General features: G+C 33.6%; 1 protein-coding gene across 1 annotated transcript in view; it reads left to right on the forward strand.

The window, feature by feature from the left end:
* LOC136971543 (uncharacterized) overlaps positions 1–26,230 on the forward strand; it is a 54,617-nt gene that overhangs the window by 22,252 nt on the left and 6,135 nt on the right. Inside the window, exons 2-3 of the mRNA XM_067266007.1 lie at positions 25,258–25,567; positions 25,707–25,776. Coding sequence (XP_067122108.1) covers positions 25,262–25,567; positions 25,707–25,776 — 376 coding nt within the window. The 5' untranslated portion in view covers positions 25,258–25,261. The remainder of the gene's footprint in view (positions 1–25,257; positions 25,568–25,706; positions 25,777–26,230) is intronic.

The following is a 26,230-nucleotide window of genomic DNA, read 5'->3' on the forward strand; positions in this document are numbered from 1 at the left end:
AGTATATAAAACTATAAACTTAAGAAATTAACCATTTTTATTTTATTGATAATTGTCTAGGTCAAAATTACTTTATGGTATTTGAAACTGGTTAAATAACTTTTTAACGTATAGGTAAAAACTTCAGTTGAGTTACCCAGAGAAACCCTTCAGGGAAGTACGGCTGACCCTTGATAATCCGACAGGTATGGGATTAAAGAGGTGTCGGATTACCTAAAGTGTCCTGATTATTGAAAGTGATTACGTATTTGGCGTTATTTTGCTAGCAGTAGCTTACAATATTTTGACATTTTATGAGTAAAATGCTACCTAGGTTAATATGGAAATGAAACACCCATTTCGGTTAACTAAAACATGTTCATTAAAAGAAATATGGAAGCCAATAAATGTACAGTACAGTACATACAGTACGTATAGGCATAAATAATACAGTACGTACAGGACTGCTCACGGAGAACACAAGAAATGTGTGTCGTCGTGTAAGAATTGGGTGGGGAGATTCATGTCGCGATTTCCTTCTGTGCAAGCAGACATCTAACGGGACGGGGACTACGGTGACCTTGACGGGAGGTGTGTCGAACTACTGAGCATGTCGGATTACAAAAGCGTCGGATTATCAAGGGTCAGCTGTATTAAGAAAGTCGGACAGGACGTGTCATTATGTTTGCACAATCTTCATGTTATCGATCACGAAGGACTAAATAGCGATTGTAATAGTTTTCCATTGCTAACCAATTGTGAATAATAAATCGTGTATTTTGCAGGCGTTTCTCACGATTTTAAGATAAAAAATATCGGAATAAATTTAATTTTTCTTCATTTCATACTGTTTTATATTGATTACCTTATACAGCTTTTGGATATTTCTTAAGATTCTTACGTTTACTCTTGCAAAGTATATACTAAAAATAATTGAATAAAAATTGCAATTAAGAGAGAGTATGATTAGGAAAAACAAAATATGTTTATATACAATTAAATCAAACTTTTGTTCAACCTATTTTGTCAATTGATGAGTAATACCGTTTATTTCCGGATGAAGATGCCCGGTGAATATTTGTGAAGGCAAAATTTAAACTCTTTTTCTGTCTTATGTTGTATATGCACATTTCCTTGCAGGCAAATCTTTTTCATTCTAGAAAAGATCGAGATAAAAATTATCGGTGTTTGCAACGTTATCGGAAAGAATATTTTAAAACTAATCGAGAAACTCTTCGTTAGCTTAATTCAAACAACGAGTAATTTCCATTTTCTTACACAGAGATAAATGGTTTATTTGAAATGAGTAATCTTTATTTTCCTGAACATTCGGTTTAGCATCTTCTCTTCTACTGCAATGAAAATCAATTAATATTCACTTAATGTTAAAGAATTCTTATAAATACACACAATCACTAATTAAATTTACCTCTCCTTCGTCATTTTATCTCTCGAAATTCGCAGAATAATCTTTTCGGCGCAGCGAAACATTTCTCTCAACAATAGCAACTCGACAATTTAATTCGAAAGTATTGTTCAAAAATTAATTGTGATGACTCCATAAAGTGTCATATTAATAATTTTTTAAAAATTTCTCCCTGTTTATAGACTCTGGGAAGACTTTTTAAAAAGTTCGTCATGGATGGGATAGACCTGCGATGGAGCGGCATGTAATGGGAGACGGGACCCATGAGAGGCAGGACAAACCATTTTGCAGAAATTTCGGAGTTTTCAGTCCGATTTGGAATCGTGTTAATCCGGAGTTTAACTGAGCTTCTGTTACTTTAACCTCGAGATCAATCCGCCCGTCACATTTTGCTCTTATATACTGCCAATTTGAAGTGTTTATAACTTCTAGTGACTTTTCGTTTACTAAAATCTGCTCGTGATGTTATTAATATTCTCCGCTCGGTTTAATTTTATACATGTAGACATTATGCATATTAGGAAATAATTTTCGTGAATTTATGTAATTATTTAAAACTCTACACGAACAAAACTTTACTTCGATATACTAAGTGTAATTGGTTACAATTTTAAAATTACAGACTGTCTTCAATTTGGAGAACGGAGTAAGATGACCGGAAAAACTCGGTTGTCATCAACAGAAGTATAATATATATAAGCTGTGATTGAAATTATTCACTCAGAAACTTATGAGTTGTGCAATAAATTAACAAATTTACATTACTGAGTTATTTGTAATATAAAACACATATTTTCATTTAAAGAAGTAAAACAGATAGAGATGAGTGTAAATATATTTCTTTATTAATTTATCTACTTTTCTCGTTTATCTTCTAGAACATATTTTTTTTAGATTGTGCTGAAGATAATAATAAGTAATAAATGATAACGCGTAACTCGAATTCAATTTGCTCCTTATAGGACATTCTAGTTTCAATGCAATTTTAAAGCCCACCAATAGATAAAACCAAATGAATGGATTATACTATTATAAACCAATAATAGATTATTAATATTTTTTTTCCATAAAGTAAATCGATCTTATTGCAATTTTAATTAGAAAGCGAGCAATTTATTAGTTATTGTGACATCTCCGCAATGCTGTCGATTTTATTTGTGTCTTGCCCCTGTACACCATTGTTTTTTTGTTAGAGTGATGCCGTTCATCTAACTCCTTTCGGAAGAAAATTATCGAACTGAATTCACCTGTGTACTGGAGTAAACTCGATGTCCCCGTACACTTAATCTCGGCCGAATACCATATCATTCCAATATGTAATGTCGGCTTTCATGTATTTTTCTCCGTTTTCGAGATTAAGGAAAAACAGGCAGCCAGACAGTCGACAGTGAAAATTTATAGGTCTACAATTGTTTCATACTGCAGCCTAATGACGTGCATTTTGCACAGTCAAACACAAATTTGTGTGTATATCCGATTAACACATATAACTCTCGTTGTTCGAAGTCCTCCAATTTAACACCAGTTTCTGTAAAGAACAATTGGAGAATTTAAATTGAGGTTTAATCGTACTGTATTAGAAAACTGAGTTTGACATCATTAAAAGCGAATAAATTCAATTTTTAGATAAAATTAGATAAAGTACATTTTATTAAATTTGTAAACATTTATAAAACTGATAATATGTGACTATCCAAAACATATTAATATTATACATTTATCGAAAATTTTTAAAATTTTGCAGAAACGATTGTTTATAAGAAAATTGTTGCTACTCAATTTTTGTTATTAAAGGTCGACGGGGTGGAATGAGAAAGACAGTCGTGTTTTATATCTCGAGTAGGGTAAGAATTTACAGGTGTGTTGACTTTACTCTCGTGTATAGTACATGTGAATTAAATAAACAATATTATTTCTGATTTGTAAGACTTAATTTCTGCATTTATAAATCCAGTATAATAAGTCCTGTTAATTGATAAAGTACCAGCAGACGACATTAAGGGTAAGACTTTATTCGAGGACCTTATTTATTCGAGACAATATTAATTGTATTTTCTAAACAGTTATAAATACCAGTTAGTTTTATTTCTAGTGTTAATTTGTCTTTAAGAAGTGCAAAATGAAGTTCGACCCAAAATCTTGTATAAATTATTACTGTAATCGAGCAGGAAGTACGTTATGGACTTTCGATTTATATTTGAGGGAACGTATGGCAGGGCGAGGTTATTTTGCAGAACCACAAATACAACGCGGATATAGATTTTTCGGCAATTTTGTTTTTCGCAAATCCGTACCGATTTTGGGCAAAATAGGAAAATATCTGGGACGTAAAGCATTAAAGTTTGCATCAGGTGTTGAATCCGACGTAATTGTGGGGAAATCGTTTAAAGAATCGGCAAAATCACATCTAAAAGATACTACATCGGAAATCAAAGATGACATAGTTTCAAAAGTACAGACCGGATCAGGTATAAAAAAAAACGACCTAAAAGATTAACCCAGCCGAGGAATAAAAGACGGAAAGTGCAAGATATATTCACCAAATAATAGATGCAAATGTGTTTACGCTTCGTGTCGCCATCTACGTGCTATGCAAGCGCTTCGTTCTTACGTGTGAAGGAACGAAATTCAATTAACAACTTCACTTCAAAATTATACATTTTTTAAGTCCGTTATAGCCGAACTAATTTTGATAACATATATCGTAAACTTGATAAAATCATGTCGGAACTCGGAATAACATTACAACTTACGTTCGGCAGGATACCGCTGAAAGGTTGCCGACTCCTGATATAAATCATCGTTTAATAGAATATCCAATGTGCATAGTTACTAATAAGTTATAAAATACGACTTATGTGAGTGCCACTTAAGGATTACCCTCTCCCCATGGGGAGGAGATAAACCTTAACCCCTCGCTCACGGAAGGGAAATAAATTCTCTTCCCCGAGGTAAGGAGAATTCCCCCCAAAATTCCCCATTGACATGAATTTATTTATACCACCGAATGACACCGCTGCTGCTAGAACGCCCACTAGGGGGCGGCCCGGGCTACTAGGATTCTATATGTTGCTTATGAAGTAACAATGTATCGATACTTATAATCAATTGCTTATCCATTTTTAATTCCTGTATATGTACAGTACATACGCGCTATATTCATTTTAGGTTATTTTATTTATTGTACCCTCTAAAGCAGGCATGTCAAACACGCGGCCCGCCGAAACTTTTTAAAAATTTTTAAATATCGAGCTTTGACTCTTGAAGTTGGAAAGTTTGAACATTTTGCTAGAGCTGGCGTCGCGTGTGGTCGCGTGGTCTCTCGGGACGCTGCGCGCTGGCGCGAGGCGCCAAATGGAAAGCCGCGGCCTAAGCCGAACGAAGATAAAAACACAAGACGATTAGAAGCATGATCGAACGCGGAGCGATCTAATCCGACACACAACACATGTTTGTGTGGCCGTCAGCCATACTGATTTTTGTATATTTGTACATATTTTATTATATTATGTTAATCATAGGAATCTTTCTTCGTTCTTTGTTCTAACTGTTCTAGAAATTGTTGATGAAAACTTACAAATGGAATTAATTGAAATCCAATGCGATAATTTGCTGAAGCAAAAGTGTAGAAAAATTGGAATTCCAGATTTTAATAGGCCTACATATTTATCTGTAGATCGGTTTCCTAAAATGTTATCGTTTGTTACGCGTATACTAGCTATGTTCGGAAGCACTTATTTATGAGAGCAAGTCTTTTCTTCAATGAAAAATAACAAAAATTCATAAAGGTCAAGGTTAACCGATCAACATTTATCGTCAATTTTAAACATTTCATCAGCTGAATATATTCAACGAAATTTTGATGACTTGCTTTGTGAAAAACGTTGCCAAATATCTTCTAAAAAATGATACTAAACTGTGATTTTGTTTCTTTCTTATTATAACTTTTATTTTTGTTTTTTTATAAAAAAAAATAAAATATTTATAGTTCAAGTTTGAAAAATAACATGAAATATAAAATGTCTATGTATGTATAATATACAATACATTGAGTCTAATAAATACATAATATAATCATTATAAAAGTCGTATTTTATTAGTTTTTTGAACATTGAAAACATGCGACCACGACTTAATACAAAATAGATCACGTGGCCCGTAATATCATATGAGTTTTACATGCCTGCTCTAAAGAAATGAGGTTGTATTTGCTTTGTATTTTCCACCTATCACCTACAGGGATGTGTATATACGCGAACGTTATTTCCATGCCCAGAGCCAATTACTCAAGCGAAAACAGCTTCAACTACCTGTAACATAGAAATTGTTATTCTGTAAATTTGTTGTTACATTCTATTATTTTATTGTAATTTTCTTTTGGTTAATAAATAAAACACGATCGCTCTGAGATCACATTTTCAGATTTTCCGATTACTCTTAACTGTTCTTGCAGCTCCTCACTCCCGCTACAACTCTTCGTTTTCCTCTTGTAATGCTATACCGACTGGTCAAGGCCCACTTAATCTGTAGTAAGTAAGAAAGTGAATCTTTCTACAATAAATACATTGTTTGTATTAATTATTATATAATCGGCCTGCTATATAGTAGATTTCGATGTAAATCCGTCTCTGTGAACCAAAAATGTCTGGTAGACGTATCTCACAGCAAGTTCTGGTTAGAAAATTGTTTTCTAAGTCTACCAGACATTTTTGGTTCACAGAGACGGATTTACATCAAAATGTATTAATTATACAAATTGATTTTCTTTTTAAGCGTATACTTGTGTATACAGGTTATTGTACGTGTTTAATGTGTGTGTAAAGTATTACATAAAAATATATTCGGATATTACTAAATGCATTTCTACTGTTATATCATTATTTATAATTTAAATTTTACACGCTGAGATAACCGAAACTATTAAATTCTAACTACTCTTGCATAAAAACTTTTTCTTAACTTTCTTTTACGTCTCCATACGTGCGAGTGTCTGTCCGTTTTTTTAAAAAAATATTTCGCGGCATAAATTAAAAAACATTACAAATATATTTTATTTACAATAAAACCATAAACACTTAAAATACACATTAACTTTATTGGTTAACAACATATCACAAAGCTTAACGACATTTAGATGTAATTAATTTAATAATTTTTACAAGCAATTATGATAAGTATAGAAAGAGAATACTTCTTTATAAAAACAGTCGAAAATAGATTTTAAATCATAAAGGTTCCGATCTAACTTTCTCAATATGTGAAACTCATTCTCATTCCAATTCAATTTTTGAAAACGAATAAAAATAGTGTTGCTTGAATTTAAGAAAAAGAAAAGAACCATTTTTTCTCCATTCTAGCCATTCTCTTCTCTTCCACGCAAGAACAAGCATTTTTATGACGATCCAGGCGATGGAAACCCTTTACAGTTCGTTCCGTGGCCATTCTCTTTCCTTTCACGTAGGAATCAGCTATTGTTCACGACATTCGAGAATCCGCATCTTTTTATGACGATCCTGGCGATGGATTTAACATTTTAACATTTAATTTGATTAAGCGATTAACTCTGGAGACACAACACAGTTCATACAACTACATTTCCGTTAGTTAAGTGAAAAGTTAATATTAATACGACGAGTCGTCCCGAGAAAGGAAGTTAAACTCTTCCTTTGTTCAGAAAGTATGTTGCTCAGCTCATTATTAACTTTAAAACACCAACAATTATACTTGAAATTTGTACCAGCACCACGGTTTCTAGTTTCATCTGCACGTCACGCAAGAAGTTTTGGTGTTTAATGTTTAAATTTTACATCCATTTTTTCTCCACTTCCTGTTGCAGCCATTATCTACAGCCTGCAGTTTGAACAGGTATTTTATATATTATAATTTTATATATCACTAAGTCTAAGTTATTGTGTAATTTTAGCTTAGATTTTTCGGCAATATTGGCCCACGGATTTCTGTCGGTCAGCGAATATGTTTACAAGGATGCTTTGTAATATTTATCTTTATTAAAAAACACGTAAAATTTAAATAAAATTAAAATGTTTGAAACAAAAGACATTATTTTAAGAAACACTTATTAATACTTTATATATAATATATTTTAATAAAATTCTACTCTAGGAAACCTGTCAAAAGTTTTTTTATTAAAAGGGTCTACCACAAAGTGAAGTTTGTACATTTTATTGAAATATTTTGTACTTATAAGCGTGTTGTTAGCCCAATTTTTTTAAAAATTGTATTAAGCGTTTTCTTACAATTTAAATAACAACACACTTTGATAATAAGAATATTAAATGTATTATAGTAAAATGATGACTTAATGTGTGGATGTATATAATAGAAATGTAAGCAATACACAAGTGCTATTCATCAATGTTTTTGTTTTATTTGTTACTATAGCTAGAGACCAAGTTTTTAATCAGTTCTTTAAACTTTGCACAGTTATATCAAATGACCTAATTTTAATAAATATATACTTATGTATATGGACTATACAGAATTTGTTAATGAATAATAAATAAATAAACGTTTCCCCCCTTGTTTTCGAAGCCATGTAGATTTATGGCTGTGGATTAATAACAGGATAAACTACACGTACTATAATTTTATTTATTTTTAGTTTTAATAATGTAGCAATCATAAAACATATATTACTATTAATTAAGTAAAATAACTAATTAAAAAGTATGCATAGTAAGTCAAATGCCGTTTTATTTTATAAATGTTCTATATTGTAAATGACGCGAGGGCCAAGGAATGTGTATAAAGTCGGTCAGAGAAAGTCATTGATTTTAAAACAAAATTTGGGTAGGAACCCTAAAAATATCTTTTTCTTAAACAGAAAGTCAGTTTCAAAAAGACATATTAAATTACCTGATCCCATTTGATGTAAACGTGGCTGAAACTTTATAATTTTAATGACTTTTAATATGCTGTATTTTACAGGAAACTGAAGCAGTGAAATTGACTGTAGAGGAATTAAAGGTGGTAAGGTTCTAATTGATTATTGAAGCATTGTATTAATAAATTAGTACGCGTTAAATTCATAATAAGTGATAAACATGAATCACATTAGGTGTAAACAGTAAATTACTAAGGAGTTTCTTGTTTCCAGGAATAAAAAAATATGACTTCAATACTAAAAAACTGCAAACGTGTCCATATTGGTCCAAAAATTGAATTTCACACGCATCATATAAATACATTCGAATTAATGAAAACAGATGAGCAAGACAGTGGTAAGTATTGAGCAAATGCTTATTTAATAAGCATGAACTAAATGCATTTTCTTTTGACAGGTGATATTTTTTTCAAATGTAAAGAAAGGCTCAAAAATCTTTATCGGACGAATTATTCGTACATGAGATCCTTTTTATGGAAAGGGAAAAGGAGGGATCTTTCAATCAGTGATCACTTTGTAGAACTGACTGTGGAAAAGGCAAACCTGTTTGGTAAAAGTAAAGGCGAAAGGGTGAAAATCTCAGAGATATTCTCTAACGATTTGGATGGACATCAGACAATTCTAGTAACAGGGGGGCCGGGTTACGGCAAATCCACTTTGTGTAAGAAATTAGCTTATGATTGGGCTACAGACGAACCTTCTGTTAATTATTCAAAACACTTTGATTTACTTATCATAATCATTTTACGCGAGCTTAGTCAGAAAAGTGTGAAGGAAGAGGTACTAAAGTACATTTGTCCTAGCTTAGAATTGTTAGAGGAAAGGAAAATACAAAGAAAGAGCGAGAATACTTTGGTTATTTTGGACGGATTTGATGAAATATTAGATAAGAATTCCGTTGTAAAGTTTATAAGAGAAGAATCTTTCGACATTTCACTTAAAATGACCATCCTTCTAACCAGTCGACCTCAAGCTGCGGAGGATATCAGAGAGGATATAAAATCGAGATTTTCTCTGCAAGGATTTTCTCGGGAACAACAGCTGAATTACATTACGTCAATGTTCAGTGATGATAATGCCAAAAGAAAACACATGCTTCGTAAACTGGAAGACAACGAACTGTGCGCCGAAATGGCCGAATGTCCTCTTATGCTGCACATGCTATGCTGTCTTCACCAGGATGACAACGTAGATAACATAGAAGGAATAACAGACTTATATATACGAATTTTCTCTCTTATTACCGAACGATATAATAGAAAGAACATCCAGGAACATGTCTTTAAACGTGGAAAATATTTTGTGGGAGAAGAATTAATATTTAGATTAGGGAAATTACTCCATTATTGCAGATCCATCACGTCTACGGTTTTGAAAAAACATTTTCCGAAGGAGGAATAATTCAATTTCATCGTGGGATTGGACATTCTTGTATTTTATTCTTTCAATCAGTCTGACGGTGATGTCAATTACGAATTTGTTCATCGAACATTTAGTGAATTTCTTGCCGCATTTACAGCTTATCTCAGCTATTGTTACGACAGCACGTACGACATCGCTGATATTTTTAAATCGAAGATATATCACGATAAAGCTTTACTATTTTTGTTAGGATTGTTCGAAATCGATACTTTTCTTTCTGTTCTCTTAAATTACTTAAAGAAACGAATATTCTGTCCAAGATTCATGATTCAAGCGTACAAAGAGATAAAGCTGAAAAGAAACTGGGAACTCTTCTGTGCCAACACCTGCGTTAAGTTCTATCACATTGAAGTGGAAGAAATGAAGGAATTGTTAGCTCTGTATTTTTTTCGGCGATTGTTTTTCTGTTTTCCTGTGACATGCAACAAATATAAAGAAGTGAAAGAGCAATTAATTGAATTTTTTAATAACTACATTCATTTACATAACTTAGAAATTTACTTATTTCTTCACGCTATATACGGAAAATGGGAATATTTTCACGACATTCGAGAATCCGCATCTTGTATAGCGGATTTCTTAACTGGAATAAAATCCATCGGACGTAAAAATAAAATCTATTTTTGTGGCATATACCACGTTATCGATAACTTTTATTATTTTAGAAATATCGAACATCGCGTCAAAATACCAGAAAACATTACGAAGACGTTAGGTCTCAACAATAACGACAATATTGTTGCACTGCAAAATATGAACGATAAGCAAAGATTCGTCAGCTATTTGATCAGCTTAGAGGTGTATGATATTTTAAAGAAGTACCTCAAAATATTTCCTTCTTCAAAGAAGGATAAAACGTGTGTCATACTGTAGAAACATTAGCCTGACTAGTTTAATAAGCCAAGTATAAACTGATAGGTTGCAAGAAAAAAGAAACTTGTAATCATGTGTGGGTTCAAGTTTGGTTATAGAGACCACGAATAAGAGATAAAACGAAAAACGGACAGAGTAGACTCAAGCGAACAGTGAAAACAAGAGCACCTCACGCTCCTTTAAAACTAAGTTCTATTTCGAGTGAAGATTTCAGGAATTTTTTTTATGTATGTCATTTCGGGAATGTCTCATCTAGTTCTTTACCATCAAAGCCTCTCCCAACGTGGGGTTCCATCATAAGCATATACATATAAGTTTTTCTGGGTGCCTATAAGTCGGAGAGAGCTTATATTTTTAACTTACTACTCACTAACATTTATAGGAATATATTCTGACATGATATTCGTATTTTTAAATACATACAAAAATATGTTAATAATTTTTTTTGTACATCCCTAAAATGCATTAATAAAGTTACACAAGTGTAGAAAATTAGAGTAGGATTGCTGATACAATCGCAATTTTAACAAAAATATCATAAATTAATTTAGAAAATTCAGTAACGAGTTGCTTAATTTTCCCTATCTGTTATGATATTTTATTTAAAGAACTTTGTTATATTTTTTACAATTATAAAATGGGAAAAAGCTTGATTTTGTGGGTAAAAATGAGTTTATAAAAATTTGTAAATGCTAATAACGAGTAAAGTCGTCATTAAAACCGACCCTACTCTAGATGTAAAACACCATCCCCTCTAACTTCCGAACCATGAAAATTTAATATAATCATTTTCTCTAATACAGAAACTCCCTGCAAAATTTCAGAAATTTCCGACAAAAAGCATAAAAGTTATTAAGCCTCGAAGAAGGTGAAGGAAATCGTACCCTACACACTGATATCCATACATACGGAAACTCCGAATTTGTTTGCATTTCTCATTATACATTTTACATTGATGTAAATAGGAATCAACCGGGTAGAGTAGTGTCAATTTCGATTTAAATTAACTTGTGTTTTGCTATTTTACATATAATTTTAATAAATAATATCAGCTATTTTAAAGAATAATTAAATTTTGAGTCAATATTTTCGTGAGATGGAGTCTTTATCAGAAGTATAAAACGAACGGAAATTGGTGATTAGATCAGTTAAAATTAAAAGTAGAAGTGGAAAGTGTCGAAGTTCAAACAGGAAACAAAGTTGTTAAGTATTAGTTTTCTATAAAACAATTTTATAAATTCGATCAAAATGAATATTTTTCGAGTTCTTGCGGCATTCTCCTTATGATAAACTATTACATTTTTTAAAATGTTAAACGTATGGAAGCAACAACATTGTGACTGGACGAGTGAGCCACTGTTTGTTAAGTCTGAAAAGTATCGATTTTATTTCAAAATTCAAATTGGTTATATTTAAATTGATTTGTTTTATCGAAAGAAATATATTAGAGAAATTTCTCCTGTTTGTTTTCTTAGCTTCAGTGACAGTATGAAGGTAACAGCGTCATTTGTTTTTGATTTTCTTTCCTTAATATTATGATTAGACGTTAACGTTGTTTTTAATTAGTCGAATTACGTTTTATAATTTATTATAATTTATATCAATGTTTTCCAATCTGTGAGACTCGAGAGTATTACAAAGGAGACGTGCAGCTTTTACCAAATTACCATTTTTTAATACAAACAAGCGAGAAAAAGTCAAATCGATTACGAAAAAATGAATTAGCAAATCGGTTATGCATTATTCACAACCCTGGCCGGAACAACTCGAGTACGAATGCTAAAAAGCCATGCACACTCTTGCCGGAACGTCTCGACAATAGAACAATATAGTTTATTTAAAAAGGTATATTGTTCTGTAGGCCATTACGTAAATTATAAAGACAGTATTTATAAAATGTGATTGTTACTAAAGTTTTCTTTCGAAGTGTTAAACACAAGATCGTGTATCATTTAAATCAGGGATAGGCAACCTTTTTCTATGTAAGGACCACATTTCAAACTTTCGAATTCACGCGGGTCGCACATAAGAAAAAAAAATAAAATAAAAAATACCGGTAAATCACAAATATTTATTCATAAATTAACATAGGTATACTGTACTTAATGTGACTGCTGGAATTGATGCGAATGTAATATATCTATATATGTAATCGAGAAGAGTTGATAATAATAATAATAATAATCAGTGCAGAGCCCAAACGGTTAGGAGTTGAAAATTGAAATTTGGTACACAGTTAAAATACGTCACGAGAACGCACACTAAGAAAAAAATTTTTCGAAATTCTTTTCCAAGGGGGAGAGGGACAAAAATAAGGCTTAACACTTCAATCAACAATGGAAGAGTTAGGTAACAATGGAATTGTTAAGAGAGAGCGATGTGCAAGACGTCGCTTGCAAGTCGTTAAGAGAAAGCCTTTGCACGTCGCTTTTTTTTAACAATTCCATTGTTCCGTAACACTTTTATTGTTGACAATTCGATTGTTACACAAGTTTTATTGTTGACAATTCGATTGTTACCTAACAGTTTTATTGTTGATGGAAGTGTTAATTATTCCTTACTCCTGTCTTTTTTCCCGTGAAAAGGAATTTCGAAAAATTCCTTTTTAGTGTGCGTTCTAGTGACGTATTTTAACTGTGTACCAAATTTCAATTTTCAACTCCTAACCGTTTGGGCTCTGCACTGATTATTATTATTATTATCAACTCTTCTCGATTATATATATATATATAGATATATTACATTCGCATCAATTCCAGCAGTCACATTAAGTACAGTATACCTATGTTAATTTATGAATAAATATTTGTGATTTACCGGTATTTTTTATTTTATTTTTTTTTCTTATGTGCGACCCGCGTGAATTCGAAAGTTTGAAATGTGGTCCTTACATAGAAAAAGGTTGCCTATCCCTGATTTAAATGATACACGATCTTGTGTTTAACACTTCGAAAGAAAACTTTAGTAACAATCACATTTTATAAATACTGTTTTTATAATTTACGTAATGGCCTACAGAACAATATACCTTTTTAAATAAACTATATTGTTCTATTGTCGAGACGTTCCGGCAAGAGTGTGCATGGCTTTTTAGCATTCGTACTCGAGTTGTTCCGGCCAGGGTTGTGAATAATGCATAACCGATTTGCTAATTCATTTTTTCGTAGTCGATTTGACTTTTTCTCGCTTGTTTCTATTAAAAAATGGTAATTTGGTAAAAGCTGCACGTCTCCTTTGTAATAGTCTCGAGTCTCATAGATTGAAAAACACTTATATAAATTATTATTAAATTACAGAACGTAATTCGGCTAATTAAAAAGAACGTTAACGTCTAATCATAATATTAAGGAAAGAAAATCAAAAACAAATGACGCTGTTACCTTCATACTGTCACTGAAGCTAAGAAAACAAACAGGAGAAATTTCTCTAATATATTTCTTTCGATAAAACAAATCAATTTAAATATAACCAATTTGAATTTTGAAATAAAATCGATTTTTTTCAGACTTAACAAACAGTGGCTCACTCGTCCAGTCACAATGTTGTTGCTTCCATACGTTTAACATTTTAAAAAATGTAATAGTTTATCATAAGGAGAATGCCGCAAGAACTCGAAAAATATTCATTTTGATCGAATTTATAAAATTGTTTTATAGAAAACTAATACTTAACAACTTTGTTTCCTGTTTGAACTTCAACACTTTCCACTTCTACTTTTAATTTTAACTGATCTAATCACCAATTTCTGTTCGTTTTATACTTCTGATAAAGACTCCATCTCACGAAAATATTGACTCAAAATTTAATTATTCTTTAAAATAGCTGATATTATATATTAAAATTATTAGTATTATTAGTTTTATTAAAATTATTAGTATTAAAATTAGTAGTGACTTTCCCCGTAGAGCATACTGTTCCTGGCAATAGAGTCGTACCGGTCATTTATCTAACTCCTTTCAGGGAAAACATTTGAATTGAAATAACGTGACTCGGGTTTTGAACCGGAAGTTCGTAAATACTTAATTGCGGTTTCCTGCCCCTAGTTTAAGGAAAGACAGATGGACGGACGACAGTGGAATTTATAGATCTGCAAATTTTTCAAATTGCAGTCCAAAAACAAGTCGATCAGAAAACGAAACCAAAACTGAATGTAATATGAAAATCTACACCGAAAAAATGATTAAAATGAACTTTATATTAATTTTGTGTTTACTTTTGTCAAATAAAATGAATAAAACTACGACTACGGTGAAATAACTAGACACTTCTCGACTTACGACAGGGGGTTCAATTCCGCAACTTCGGACGAGGTGATCGTAACTCGAGAAGTGACTGTAAACAATGACTTAACTAAATGAAACGGCGACTAAAAGGTCCGTAATAAACATGGTCTGCGAGGACTAAAAAATAATTCGAAGCAGAGCAGGAGTTCGTTACAAGGAATGAGTTTTTTTTTCTTTTCTTAATAATTTTCTTCCACTTTTGGCCAGACCGACATCAGCAACCGTCCGTTATATCGAGCTTTTATTGTACAAAACCCTCAAGGTCAGTTTTAGCATCGAAAATAATGCAAAGTTGAAACGTTTTCATTAGTGATGTAACGAATAGTATATTTGGCCTCAGCCGAATACCGAATATTCGGCCAGGAGCGTGGCTAAATGGCCGAATATTCGGCCAAACTATTCGACTTGATTAACGCAAGTACAAAAATTGGCGCGCAAACCGCATTATGGCAAGGATCGCGCACTCTGCTCTCTATTGGCCCGCTGTCACTACGATTTTTTCTTCCAGTAGGTCTAAATTACTTTAATAATTATAGTTTAATTTTCAGCATTAATAAAAGTTACCAAAATGATTAATTTACTGTGTTTTTGTTATTTCTTACTCCTGTTTTTAGGTATTCGGTATTCGGCCGAATACTGAAAAATAGGCCGAATAGGCCGAATACCGGGTAGTAACCGAATATTCGTTACATCACTAGTTTTCATACGTGGGTTTTGTATTTATTACTGTCCAGTTCTACGTCTGAATTGTTCTTAAAATATTAATAATTTTCTAGTTCAAACATTTTTAATTTCAATCTTGGAAATTAATAGTAACATTTATTATTAAACAGAAATTCTAACTTGGATATTTAAAATTCGAAATTCCACATTAAAAATTCTATTTCCTTAAAATTTCAAATATTTAACATAGCTTTTTCTATAATTCGAATAAACCACAGTAGATTAATAGTGAAAATGTAGAAAATACCAAAAAAATTAAATGCAACGATACAAAGCGTTGCATTTAACTTTAACTTACAGACTTTACAGCTCAATATGAACTATCGAATGAAGTCCGGTCAAATTACCAGATACCTTGCAATTAGAGTTGGCCTAGGATTGGTCTATTTTTTCGTCTTTAAGAGGTAATAGAATTGTTTACGAATGCACATTACTCCCTCGAGCTTCATTCAGCCTTGAAAAAGGGTCAAGCGCTTATGGACAGTCTACGAAAGTACACGTGCATTTGTAAACAATTGTAGCGCCTCTTAAAAACGCAAAAATAAATTAACCCAAAGGCCGTCTCTAGCTGCGTCGAATATATATACGAAGCGGGTTCTTGGTATTTAGTACGATTACAGACGAGTAGATGTTAGTATTTTAAATTTTTATTTTATAGACCGTTATATTGTTATGTAATATTTTGTGCAACGCGGGCCGCCCAATATACTTATGCGGGCCGCGGGTTGCCCATTACTGATTTAAATGAAGGTAAAAAAGAAGCCACGTGATTGGTTAATAACACGATCTTGTGTTTAACACTTCTAAAGAAAACTTAATACAACACGGTTTCACAATAAATAAATTTTTACTAAAATTGAGGGGTTCACAAAAAATTGTATTTTGAAAAAGAGGGAGCGGAGGTACAAAAAGTTTGGAAACTACTGATTAATACAATTACATGTATTTATATCACCCACTTTTTTAATAGCCCAGAATACACCTTCGTTACATTCGTATTTTTATTGCAGCAATGTAAGGGACACGATTTTGTTCACCCACTTTGAAGCTTAATACTTGTCGAAAATTTCTGAAATTCTGCAAAAAGATTTTCATATTATTGGACTTTTTGCAATTGAATTTCGGTCGTTGAAAATACAGGTGGTGGGAAGATCGTGTGTATCTCCAGTTGGGTCGGACTTAATGACGATTTTACTCATTATTAGCATTTACAATTTTTTTTTTTATTATAAAACTCATTTTTACATTCAAAGTTATAATAATGTCGTGTTAATTTGCATAAATATAGAAGAAGAATATTACAAATTTTATGATTAATTTTCTTTACTTTTGAACGGTGAAATACGTTGCTTTAATCATATTTATAATTGGTTTCCTGTCTTATTTCCTCGGTACAATATAACTTCCCAAAGGATATTTTTTAAACAAAATTTTATTTGAGAAGTTACTTTTAGTTTAAGAATAAATTAACTTCATAACGTTACATCAGCTATATTATTTTTATGTATTTATTTATTTATTTCCAGAAACAATCTTAAATGTCCTAATTATACCGACTGTGACTGATTAAATTTATAAAGGAGATAATGACAATTAAAATTGTATTATTTAGCAAAAACAATTTACAGTAAAATCTGGTTAATTCGAACTCAGAAGAGCAGTTTAAACAGTTAAATTTAAAAAAAGAAATCATTTATTGATGATACAGAAAAGAAAAAAAAATTTATCGTATATAATTAATTAATAAATTAATACAATAATTAATCAAGGAGTAATACGAAACAAAGGCTGCGTATTCCCCACCATAAACCATGACTAGAAGGCGCCAAATCTTCCTAATCGGGTGCCAACTAATTGGAAATGTTTTTAAATTTCGAGTGAATATTTCCATCAGATGAAGTCCTTATCAGAAATACAAAACGAGCGGAAATCGGTGATTAGGTCAGTTAAAATTGGAAGTAGAAGTGGAGAGTGTCGAAGTTTAAACAGGAAACAAAGTTCGTAAGTATTCGTTTTAAATAATACGATTTTATAAATTCGATCGAAATAAATATTTTTCGAGTCTTTCCAGCTTGTTTTTTTTATGATAAAGCAATTATATTTATTAAATTTTAAACGTATGGAAAAAATATCATTGTAACAGGACGGGTTTACTACTAAATTTAAATGGATTTGTTTCATAAAAGGAAATATATTGTTGTTAGTAGAGAAATTTCTTGTTGCTTTCTAAGGCTTAGTCACAGTAAAAGTGTAACAGCGTGATTTTTTACGACTTTCTTTTATTAATAATACGATTAGACGTTACCGTTGTTGTTAATTAGTCGAATTACGCCCTGTAATTTCGTGCTAATTTATATCAGTGTTTTCTAATCTGTGGGACTCGAGATCATTGCAAGGAGGCGTGCAGCTTTTACCAAATTATCATTTTTTGAATAAAATCAAACCAAAAAAAAATCAAATCGATGACTAAAAAATAAATCATCAAATCGGTTATGTTTAATGTGAATTAGACACGACCCTCGTCCGAACGACTCAGATACGAATTCTAAAAAATCTATCATACTCTTGCTGAAACGTCTTGACAATAGTCGAGCCCGGCGTATAATATAAAATATAAAGACAGTGTTTATGAAATCTGCTGTTACGAAAATTTAGGGGGACGAAACAATTTTTTTCTGAAAAACAGGAGGCGGAGGTATGGAACGTTTGGAAACCACTGATTTATATAGTTATATGTATTTATATCACCTATTCTTGTTAATAGACTAGAAAAAACCTTCGTTATATTCGTAGTTTTATTACGTTATCTTATTACGTTAACGCTGGGATCTTATGAATCGATAGGCTAAATTTAGTAGAATGTGCTTATTGTGATTAGGGTTATTGTTGCCAGGGTCGAAACTTATATATTTTAATACGAATTAATTCTGATGCGACGTCCGAAAGCTTTTAAAAGTAAAAATCATTTTTCTGACTCAAACTAAAAAATGAAGTTCTATTCAATGCTTTAAAATAAAACGTAATTTAAGACATTAGCACAAATCACTGGGTGACCAGAAGGATTATCTAAAATTAATAAAATAATAAATTCAAGAATTATAAAGCCAAATGAATTGCATGTGTTTTGATATTGCCAGTCCGAATTTACTCGATCGGGAAATTTTTATCTAAGTAATTGAAAACGTACTGAAAGACTCATACTCATACTGATTAACAGGGGGTGAAGGTTCAAGTCTACTCAACTGGTATTGCCCGAGTGTTAAAAGAGAGATAGATTAAGAGCATAGTGGAAGGTCGAAGATGAAGGAAAAGTGAGACAGAAAAGGTAATGAAAAGGGGGGAGTCTCGTAGCTCGCACTGGGAGATATAATTAATTACAATCAAAATACTTTTATAGAAAAAGGTGTATGCAGTGTGATACAAACGGCGCCTTGTGAAGGGGAAAGTATGGTTATCGAATAGGAATAAAAGGACATGTTTGACAAAAAAAAAAAAAAAAAAAAAAAACAGATACATCACTTCCCGACAATAATTTTCTAACAGAATCTCGACAAAGCCCATTTTACAGTAGGCCGGTCAAAACCAATTTACAGAAACCCCGACAAAGGGGCGCCACGCCCAACGGAAATAGCCCGGGCAGTGGGGCCACTAGAAGATGAGGCAGAATACAAACTTCATGAGAATGAACTTGCAGAAGTCCCGGCCAGAGTTGACTATGAGGATGTAGAGGCAGTGTCGGGCTGGTTTGCGGTAATGCCGGAGTAGGTCATGAGAGGGAAATTGCTAACAAAGTCTTTAAAAGAGTTATAAAGTTTTCTGGATGCAAGGAAAATGTTAAGCCTACATGGCCAATGGTGGCCTTCAGCATACACAATTTTACGTAGGGGTTGGCGGGCTGTTGAATACTTAGGGCAGGTGAAAATTTGGTGAAAAGATTCGTCATTTTCTTTTATGCCGCATGTGCAGTTTGGGTCACATTTGTTCAAGTAACGGTGCAGATAGGCCCGAAAATTGTCATGGCCGTTAGGATCTGCGTGATGGCATGATTTGTATGGAGAAAGTTGTTCTTCATCTGATCATCAATCTGGGGGATGAATTCGTGCGTTAGCCTTCCAGTGTGGCTAGTATCCCACTCCTCCTGTCATTTCTCTATGAGGATGTTGTTCATAGTACTATTGATAGTTGAGGAAGGGATAGCATTATAGTTACACTTATTTGTGATTTTGTGGGCCTTCTTTGCCAGATCATCTGCTTTATCATCCCCGTAGATATTAGAATGTCCCATAATCCAGATAAGATTTATTGTCATATAGATACAAGAGTTTTCCGAAATTTGTAGACTATTATTAATAATTGGCAACTTCTGGTTATTGTTCTTTATTTGATGGAGGGCAGTGCAGCTGTCTGTATTGATGTTGATGGTAGTGCCTTTTAGGTTGTGGTAATTCTTTTTAATGTAGTTTAAAGAAGTCAGGATTGCTAACGATTTCGCTTGGTTAATTGAGCAGTGATTGTTGAGTGTGAGTGCTGATTGCCAGTAGGTATGACTGTTGTTTTACTTGACGTACACAGAGGCTCCGACCGCCTTTTCGGTCTTGGAGCCATCTGTATAAAAGTTTATACCTTTTGGTGGTACCTGGTGATTAAGGTAGATGTTACTGTTTAAAATGGTGGCTGGGTGAGTAGAGTTGAGATGATTGTTTACATCAATACCCCAATCGATCACATTCTTGACAAGATTATGGATGCTATCCGGGAGCTTGAGGACCGCAGTGAGCCTTTGAGATAGAGCTGTTGTTAAGTTGGAATAGGAGGTTTTTGACATACTTAACTAAGATAACCAGGTGGATGGGTTCGAGTCCGGCAATGACGAGCATCGCGTCTATCGGTGCCGTCCGATATGCCTTGGTGATGGAGATGACTGATGCTCGCTGAGCTGAGAAAATTTTCCTTTTTACGTGGTCTTTAGTGACAGCGTACCCCCATTTTTCGCTGCCATAGGTCAAGATCGGTTCTATCGCTCCCTTATATATTAAGTGGCTGTTCCTGTTGTTTATCCCCCAGTAATTTCTGGCAATACTTTTCAGGGAGTGGTTTATTTTGGTTGCTTTATTATAGATGTAGGGAGAATGTTCTTTCCAGGTTAATTTTGGGTCGAAAATTACCCCGAGATACTTTATTTTAACCACGCACTGTATGCGTTGGTTCATGATCCGGATAGTTGGCCTCTTTTTCCGTGGGTTTCCTTTAGGAAAAACCATACAATTACATTTATTAAGGTTTATGATCAGTTTGTTGTACTGGCTCCAATTAAGGATAGCCTGGAGGAGCTTGTTGGTATAGCCCTGGAGGATCTCTTGGTTCTGGTGGGAGAGAAGAATAACCGTGTCGTGTGCATAACCTTGGATGTATGGGTTTCCTTCGAAGGTGGAGCTGTTAGTTATCTCAAAAAGGCCATTATACAGAATTTTCCAGAGGAGGGGGCCAGATTTGGATCCCTGCGGGCAGCCCCTTGTGATTTCGGTCTGGAAGCGGACTTGCCCTGAATCAATAGCTGATGCTGTCCTTTCACTCAAATAGCAATTGAGAAGCCCGTAGATGTTTGCCGGGCACTTTGGATTGGTCAAATTGGATAAAATGGCCGGCCACCACGCATGATCGAAGGCTCCCTTAAAATCGATAAAAACTATTATATTGTGCTTCGTTTTCTCTCTTGCAGTACGAACATAATCCAATATTGTACCGATGGCTTGGTGAGCGCTTTTATTTTTTCGAAAACCAAATTGGGCCTGATGAAGGGCCTTTACCTTCTCTAGATGATGTAGAATTCGTCCTCCCATTAGGGCATCCAATACCTTACCCAATATCGTCAAGAGAGAGATTGGACGGTAGTCGGAGGGTTCCGTGGGAGTGGCTTCACTATTCTTCCTAATTAGTCTGATATGCAATGTATCCGATGTATCATTGAGAGTACGGCAGTTTATTTCCATGTTGTTGAGTTTATTATTGCCCAAGCAGATGTCTATTTAACTTTCTCCATTTGAACTGGAGAAAGTGGGTAGCGGGGTCTGTTAAGCGATTGCAAATGCAGCTCAGTCATCAGCTCGCAGACAGCCAACACTTGGGTCCTCGAATGAACTAAACCAGATGGTAGATTTGGCATTAAAGTCCCCGCATATTAGAACAGGGTGTGGGGGAAAGATTTTCAGTAGTCCTGAAGGGTTGCGTTTATATCACCTGAAAGAGGGCAGTAAACACAGATAATGTGCATCTTAGTGGAGTTCATATTAACACTGATGGTAATGGTGCTGTCGGTACAGTGGTGAGAAATCGGGTAGCATGTGAGGTTCTTATTATTAATCAAGAAGCCTGCACGGATTGGGTTATTGTCTTTTTTATGGGTTATAATGTGACCTTGCCCAAGCATGGAAATCTTATTATTATAAATATAGGGTTCCTGAAACACCAAGATGTCAATGTCTTTATCAGCCATGAAATGGATAGCTTCAGAAAAAGCAGCCTTACATTTCTGGAGATTTATTTGTAAAATGTTGAGTCGCCTTTTAGTACTGCTGCTGTTATTTTCTTGCAAAGAGGCCATTGGGGTGGTAGTCGTTGCTTTATTACAATGGTTTCTGGGTGTATTATTCATAATGGGTGTTATTAACTTGATAGGTCTTGTATCTTCTTAGTATGGGGCAGTGTTTGTCGAAAGCATTATGATCTATTTCAATAGTTTTGTGGTCTGGTACCGATTTATTAAAGTTGACACAATTTATGCATTTGGGGTCTCTTTTCAGATTAGGACAGTCTTTAAATTTATGTTTTTTTGTGCAGTGACTGCATCTCTGTTTTTCTTCGCAACGGTGTGAAGTGTAACCAAATTTTGCACAATTAAAACATCTAGTAAGGGAGATGTAATCGTCTTTTTGTAGGGAGCTCCATCCTACGAAAAGCCTTCCGTAGTGCATCAAGGCATTTCTGATTATTTGGTGAACAGTTAGTATAGTATGTTTAGCATGTTGATTGCCTCTCGGATTGAAGGTGTGGGTAACTTGTATTTCTTTATGGTATTCTTCCTCTGACAGTATTTGCTGCAGGAATGGATTCTGTCGGTATATTTCATTAATGAGCTCAGTATTCTTAGTATCTGAAGGGACATTAAAAAGTATGAGTTTTGATAGTTTCTTGTTGCGTTCTGTTATCCTCAGCTTTTTTGACAGGATTGGGTTGTTTTGTAGTGATTGTTGCAAAGAATGGATGTCCTCTTTGTTCTGGAGATGGATATCAAGGTCCCCACTAGGCAGAGGTCTTACCCTGTTTACCCTGATTCCCAGCTGGCAAGGATTAATGTGTTCCTGAACCATTTTCATGGTTTCTTCTGGAATGGGTATAGGTTCATCTTGTTGAGTTTTTACAGATAAGATTATGCCATGCCCAGCTTTTTTAAAGTTTTCCTTACCTTCAAATTTAGTAGTGTTTGCAGAAATGAATTTTGTTGTTGTACTTAGCTGTCTTGGATTTTTCTTGAGAGTATCAGCATATGTCTCTTTGTCAGGTCCTGTGGCGTGGCTGCCTGTTGTTTAATCCTTTCTCTCAAATCTAATACCATGCCAAAAATCTGGTTGGCTGTCGCGTGCATCTGTATCGCGGCATTACGTGCAGCTTTACGATCACGCCACTCTGATTGCTACAGCACTGTCCATGTTCAGAGAGGCCTAAGTTGTCATTAATACCCGAAATAAAGTCTTCCCCAACAAAGCTATTATTCAGACTTTTCTTTATATTAGGGTTTGGAGATTCAGCCATGTGACTTGAGAGAAGCGGTTCGGCTTAAAGAAAATGCCAGTAAACCAAAAGCGGAAATGCCTATACGAAGTGCAGAGCACGTAGGAAACCGAGCTCTGCGCACCGATAAAAAAGGGGGGAGACAGGGAACAGTAAGATTCCGTGAATAACCCCGAACCGCCAAACGGCTAAGAACGCCAGTCGGCTAAGCACTTGACCTCTGACACGAAGCAAAAGTAGCACAGATGGAAAGGGAAAGCAGAACCAAAGCTTCCTCAAAAAAATTGCCAATTTGACAGAAGCGGGAGCCACAGAAGGACCGACGCCGAGCGGCTTTAACCGCGCCAATCGGCGAAAGCAGCCGTTAAGAGGAGGACCGCAACAGCGTGATAAGGTCAATGGCCTTTAGCTTCTTTGTTTCGAGCGAAACTAAAAACGTTCGTAAAAACAGAACTAAAACAGACTCTGAGTTGTAAATTGTAACACAGCTTTAAACGAGTTTCCTTAAAGAACCACCCAAGTTTGAACGGCGTCGGAAGCTCGACAAGCCCGCAAGACGGCTCGATAGGGGAAAAGTTACGAACGGAATAAATCGAGAACGGCTTTACGCAAAAGAATGCGAGAGACACCGTTGTAAACAGCGTAAGAGCTTGAATAAAACGATGGAAAAAAAGCCCACTCACCGGCGAAAAACACCCGGGAACAGCCGGCGGAAATCCAAAAGTTTTCGAGGCCCGTAACTTTTATAGAAAAAATCAGATCCGTAAAAGCGAGAAACCGATCGAAAGCAGGCGACAAGACGAATCCAACGATGTATAATAATTCTCGGATTGATAAAAACCACGACGATGGAGCAAAGTAAGACGGGAGCCCATACACACACTCGTTTCTGATCTATCATATATCCGCATCTCGTACTAAAAGACTGTCCGATACGTTTCAAAAAAGCTGTCGATGAAGAAATGTTACAGAAGAAAATCGTAAGAAACTTATGACTCATCACATCTCAACGTCTTGCAAATAAGCATTGTCTGAAATGGACTGAAATACAATTGTTTGGTTTCGCTTGCGCTAAATAACAACAAAAAAAATTGTATTGAATGTTAAAATGCGAAAACGTTAAAACATTTACCTAACAATTGATATTTTGAGATGAAAAAAATTAAACGAAAACTTTCGTTTGGCGGAAAAAAACGTTAAAGTCGAAACTTGCAGCAATAAACAAAATTTCAGTATCAAATGAATACCAGCGTTAATGAAAACCACTGGTTCTCCCTGTATGTGTGTGTAATACGAAACTTGCCAATTTTACATTTTAGAAAAAATATTAAAAATAATATATATAGAAAGTTCTATAGTTATAAGGAGGGGCGAATTGCCCGTCCAAAAATTTGATATTATAGTACTGTGAGAAAATATATGTTACAGTCGGAAAATGACTAAATTATACAGCCAAAAACTATTACACGTCTCAGAAGGACTCAATTGTATGACTTTCTAAATAAATATAACATGTAATTAATTAATTTCTAAACTTTTGAAGTTTCTCATCAGCTTAATCAGCCATATTTTTATTAAAGCTTTTAAACACTTCGGTACTGTTATTTTAAATACAAAGTAAAATGTGGAAATACCATTCGAGGATTTTGTCACATACCCGTCGAAAATTAACGATTAGTGATGACACTGTCTTCATACATAAAACTTTCAGTTGTAAAATACACATTTTTCAGTGTAGAAATTTACATGGCTTTAATTTTTATCCCGGGCAATTTACATATAATTTTATCTTTACATTTAATTTTTTCAGAATTGTATTTATTATTAATAGTTACATTTGTACCTTATCGTGATAACAGCAAAATGGAAAATAGTAAAGAAAAAGACCATCGAATACAGATAAAAATACTCTATCTTCTGAACCTGCTGCTCTTCCTGTTTGTCCTCGTGTTCGTCATCATTTATTCACCTCGAAATTCTTATATTGGAATGGCTTCACCCGATATAGAAGAGCGCTCTATCGAATCCGAGAAAAATAGAAGAGAGAACGAAAACATCAATCATGACATTTCTCGTCGTCGACTTAAAGTAAGAGAAATTTCTTTTAAAACCGAATGCGGAGAGAAAGACGAAGATGCAGTAATGCTGAACGGAAAATGCAGTATAAAAGTAAGTCTATAGTAAATTGTATTCTAAATATCACTTTAAAATAAAATGAAATAAGAAATTACTGAAAATATAAGTAATTACAACATGAGAAAAGGGTTGTTATCTCTTTATTTACTTACATTTTTCTCTAATATTGTAGAAATCTGAGCTTTGCGAGTATTGTCTTTCTGCGGAAGACATTTGTAAAAGGAACACAACAGAAACAGAAGGTCAGTACAATATATACAAGTAGTATAGGTTTGGGCCATACTGATCACAAAATTAATTATCTAATTACAAATTTGAATTAAATTAATTTTATTTTAACAATATTTAGAAGCTTTGATCATAAAATTAATTTTTAAGATTTCTTTTAATATAAAATTAAGTTGCAGCGATAATTTAATTAAAATTTGTCAATTAAATTAAAATTACAAATAATTTTTAAAATCTAATGAAATAATTTTTTGAAATTATGCTTTTAAATTAATTATTTTTTCAATTCATATTTATTATAAATATTTATTGAGTATATTAAATTAAGATTACAAATAAAAATTTGTCAAATAGATCAATTCAATTCATTGCTTCAGTTTTGATATTTAGAAAACTTTTCAGTTTATTCCTTTAGTTTTTATAAAACATCTTGTAACAGTAAAGCAAAGTTTAATTAATATATTCTTT

The sequence above is a fragment of the Centruroides vittatus genome, unplaced genomic scaffold (assembly GCF_030686945.1).
Source record: "Centruroides vittatus isolate TY-2023 unplaced genomic scaffold, ASM3068694v2 contig_260, whole genome shotgun sequence".
NCBI lineage: Eukaryota > Metazoa > Arthropoda > Arachnida > Scorpiones > Buthidae > Centruroides > Centruroides vittatus.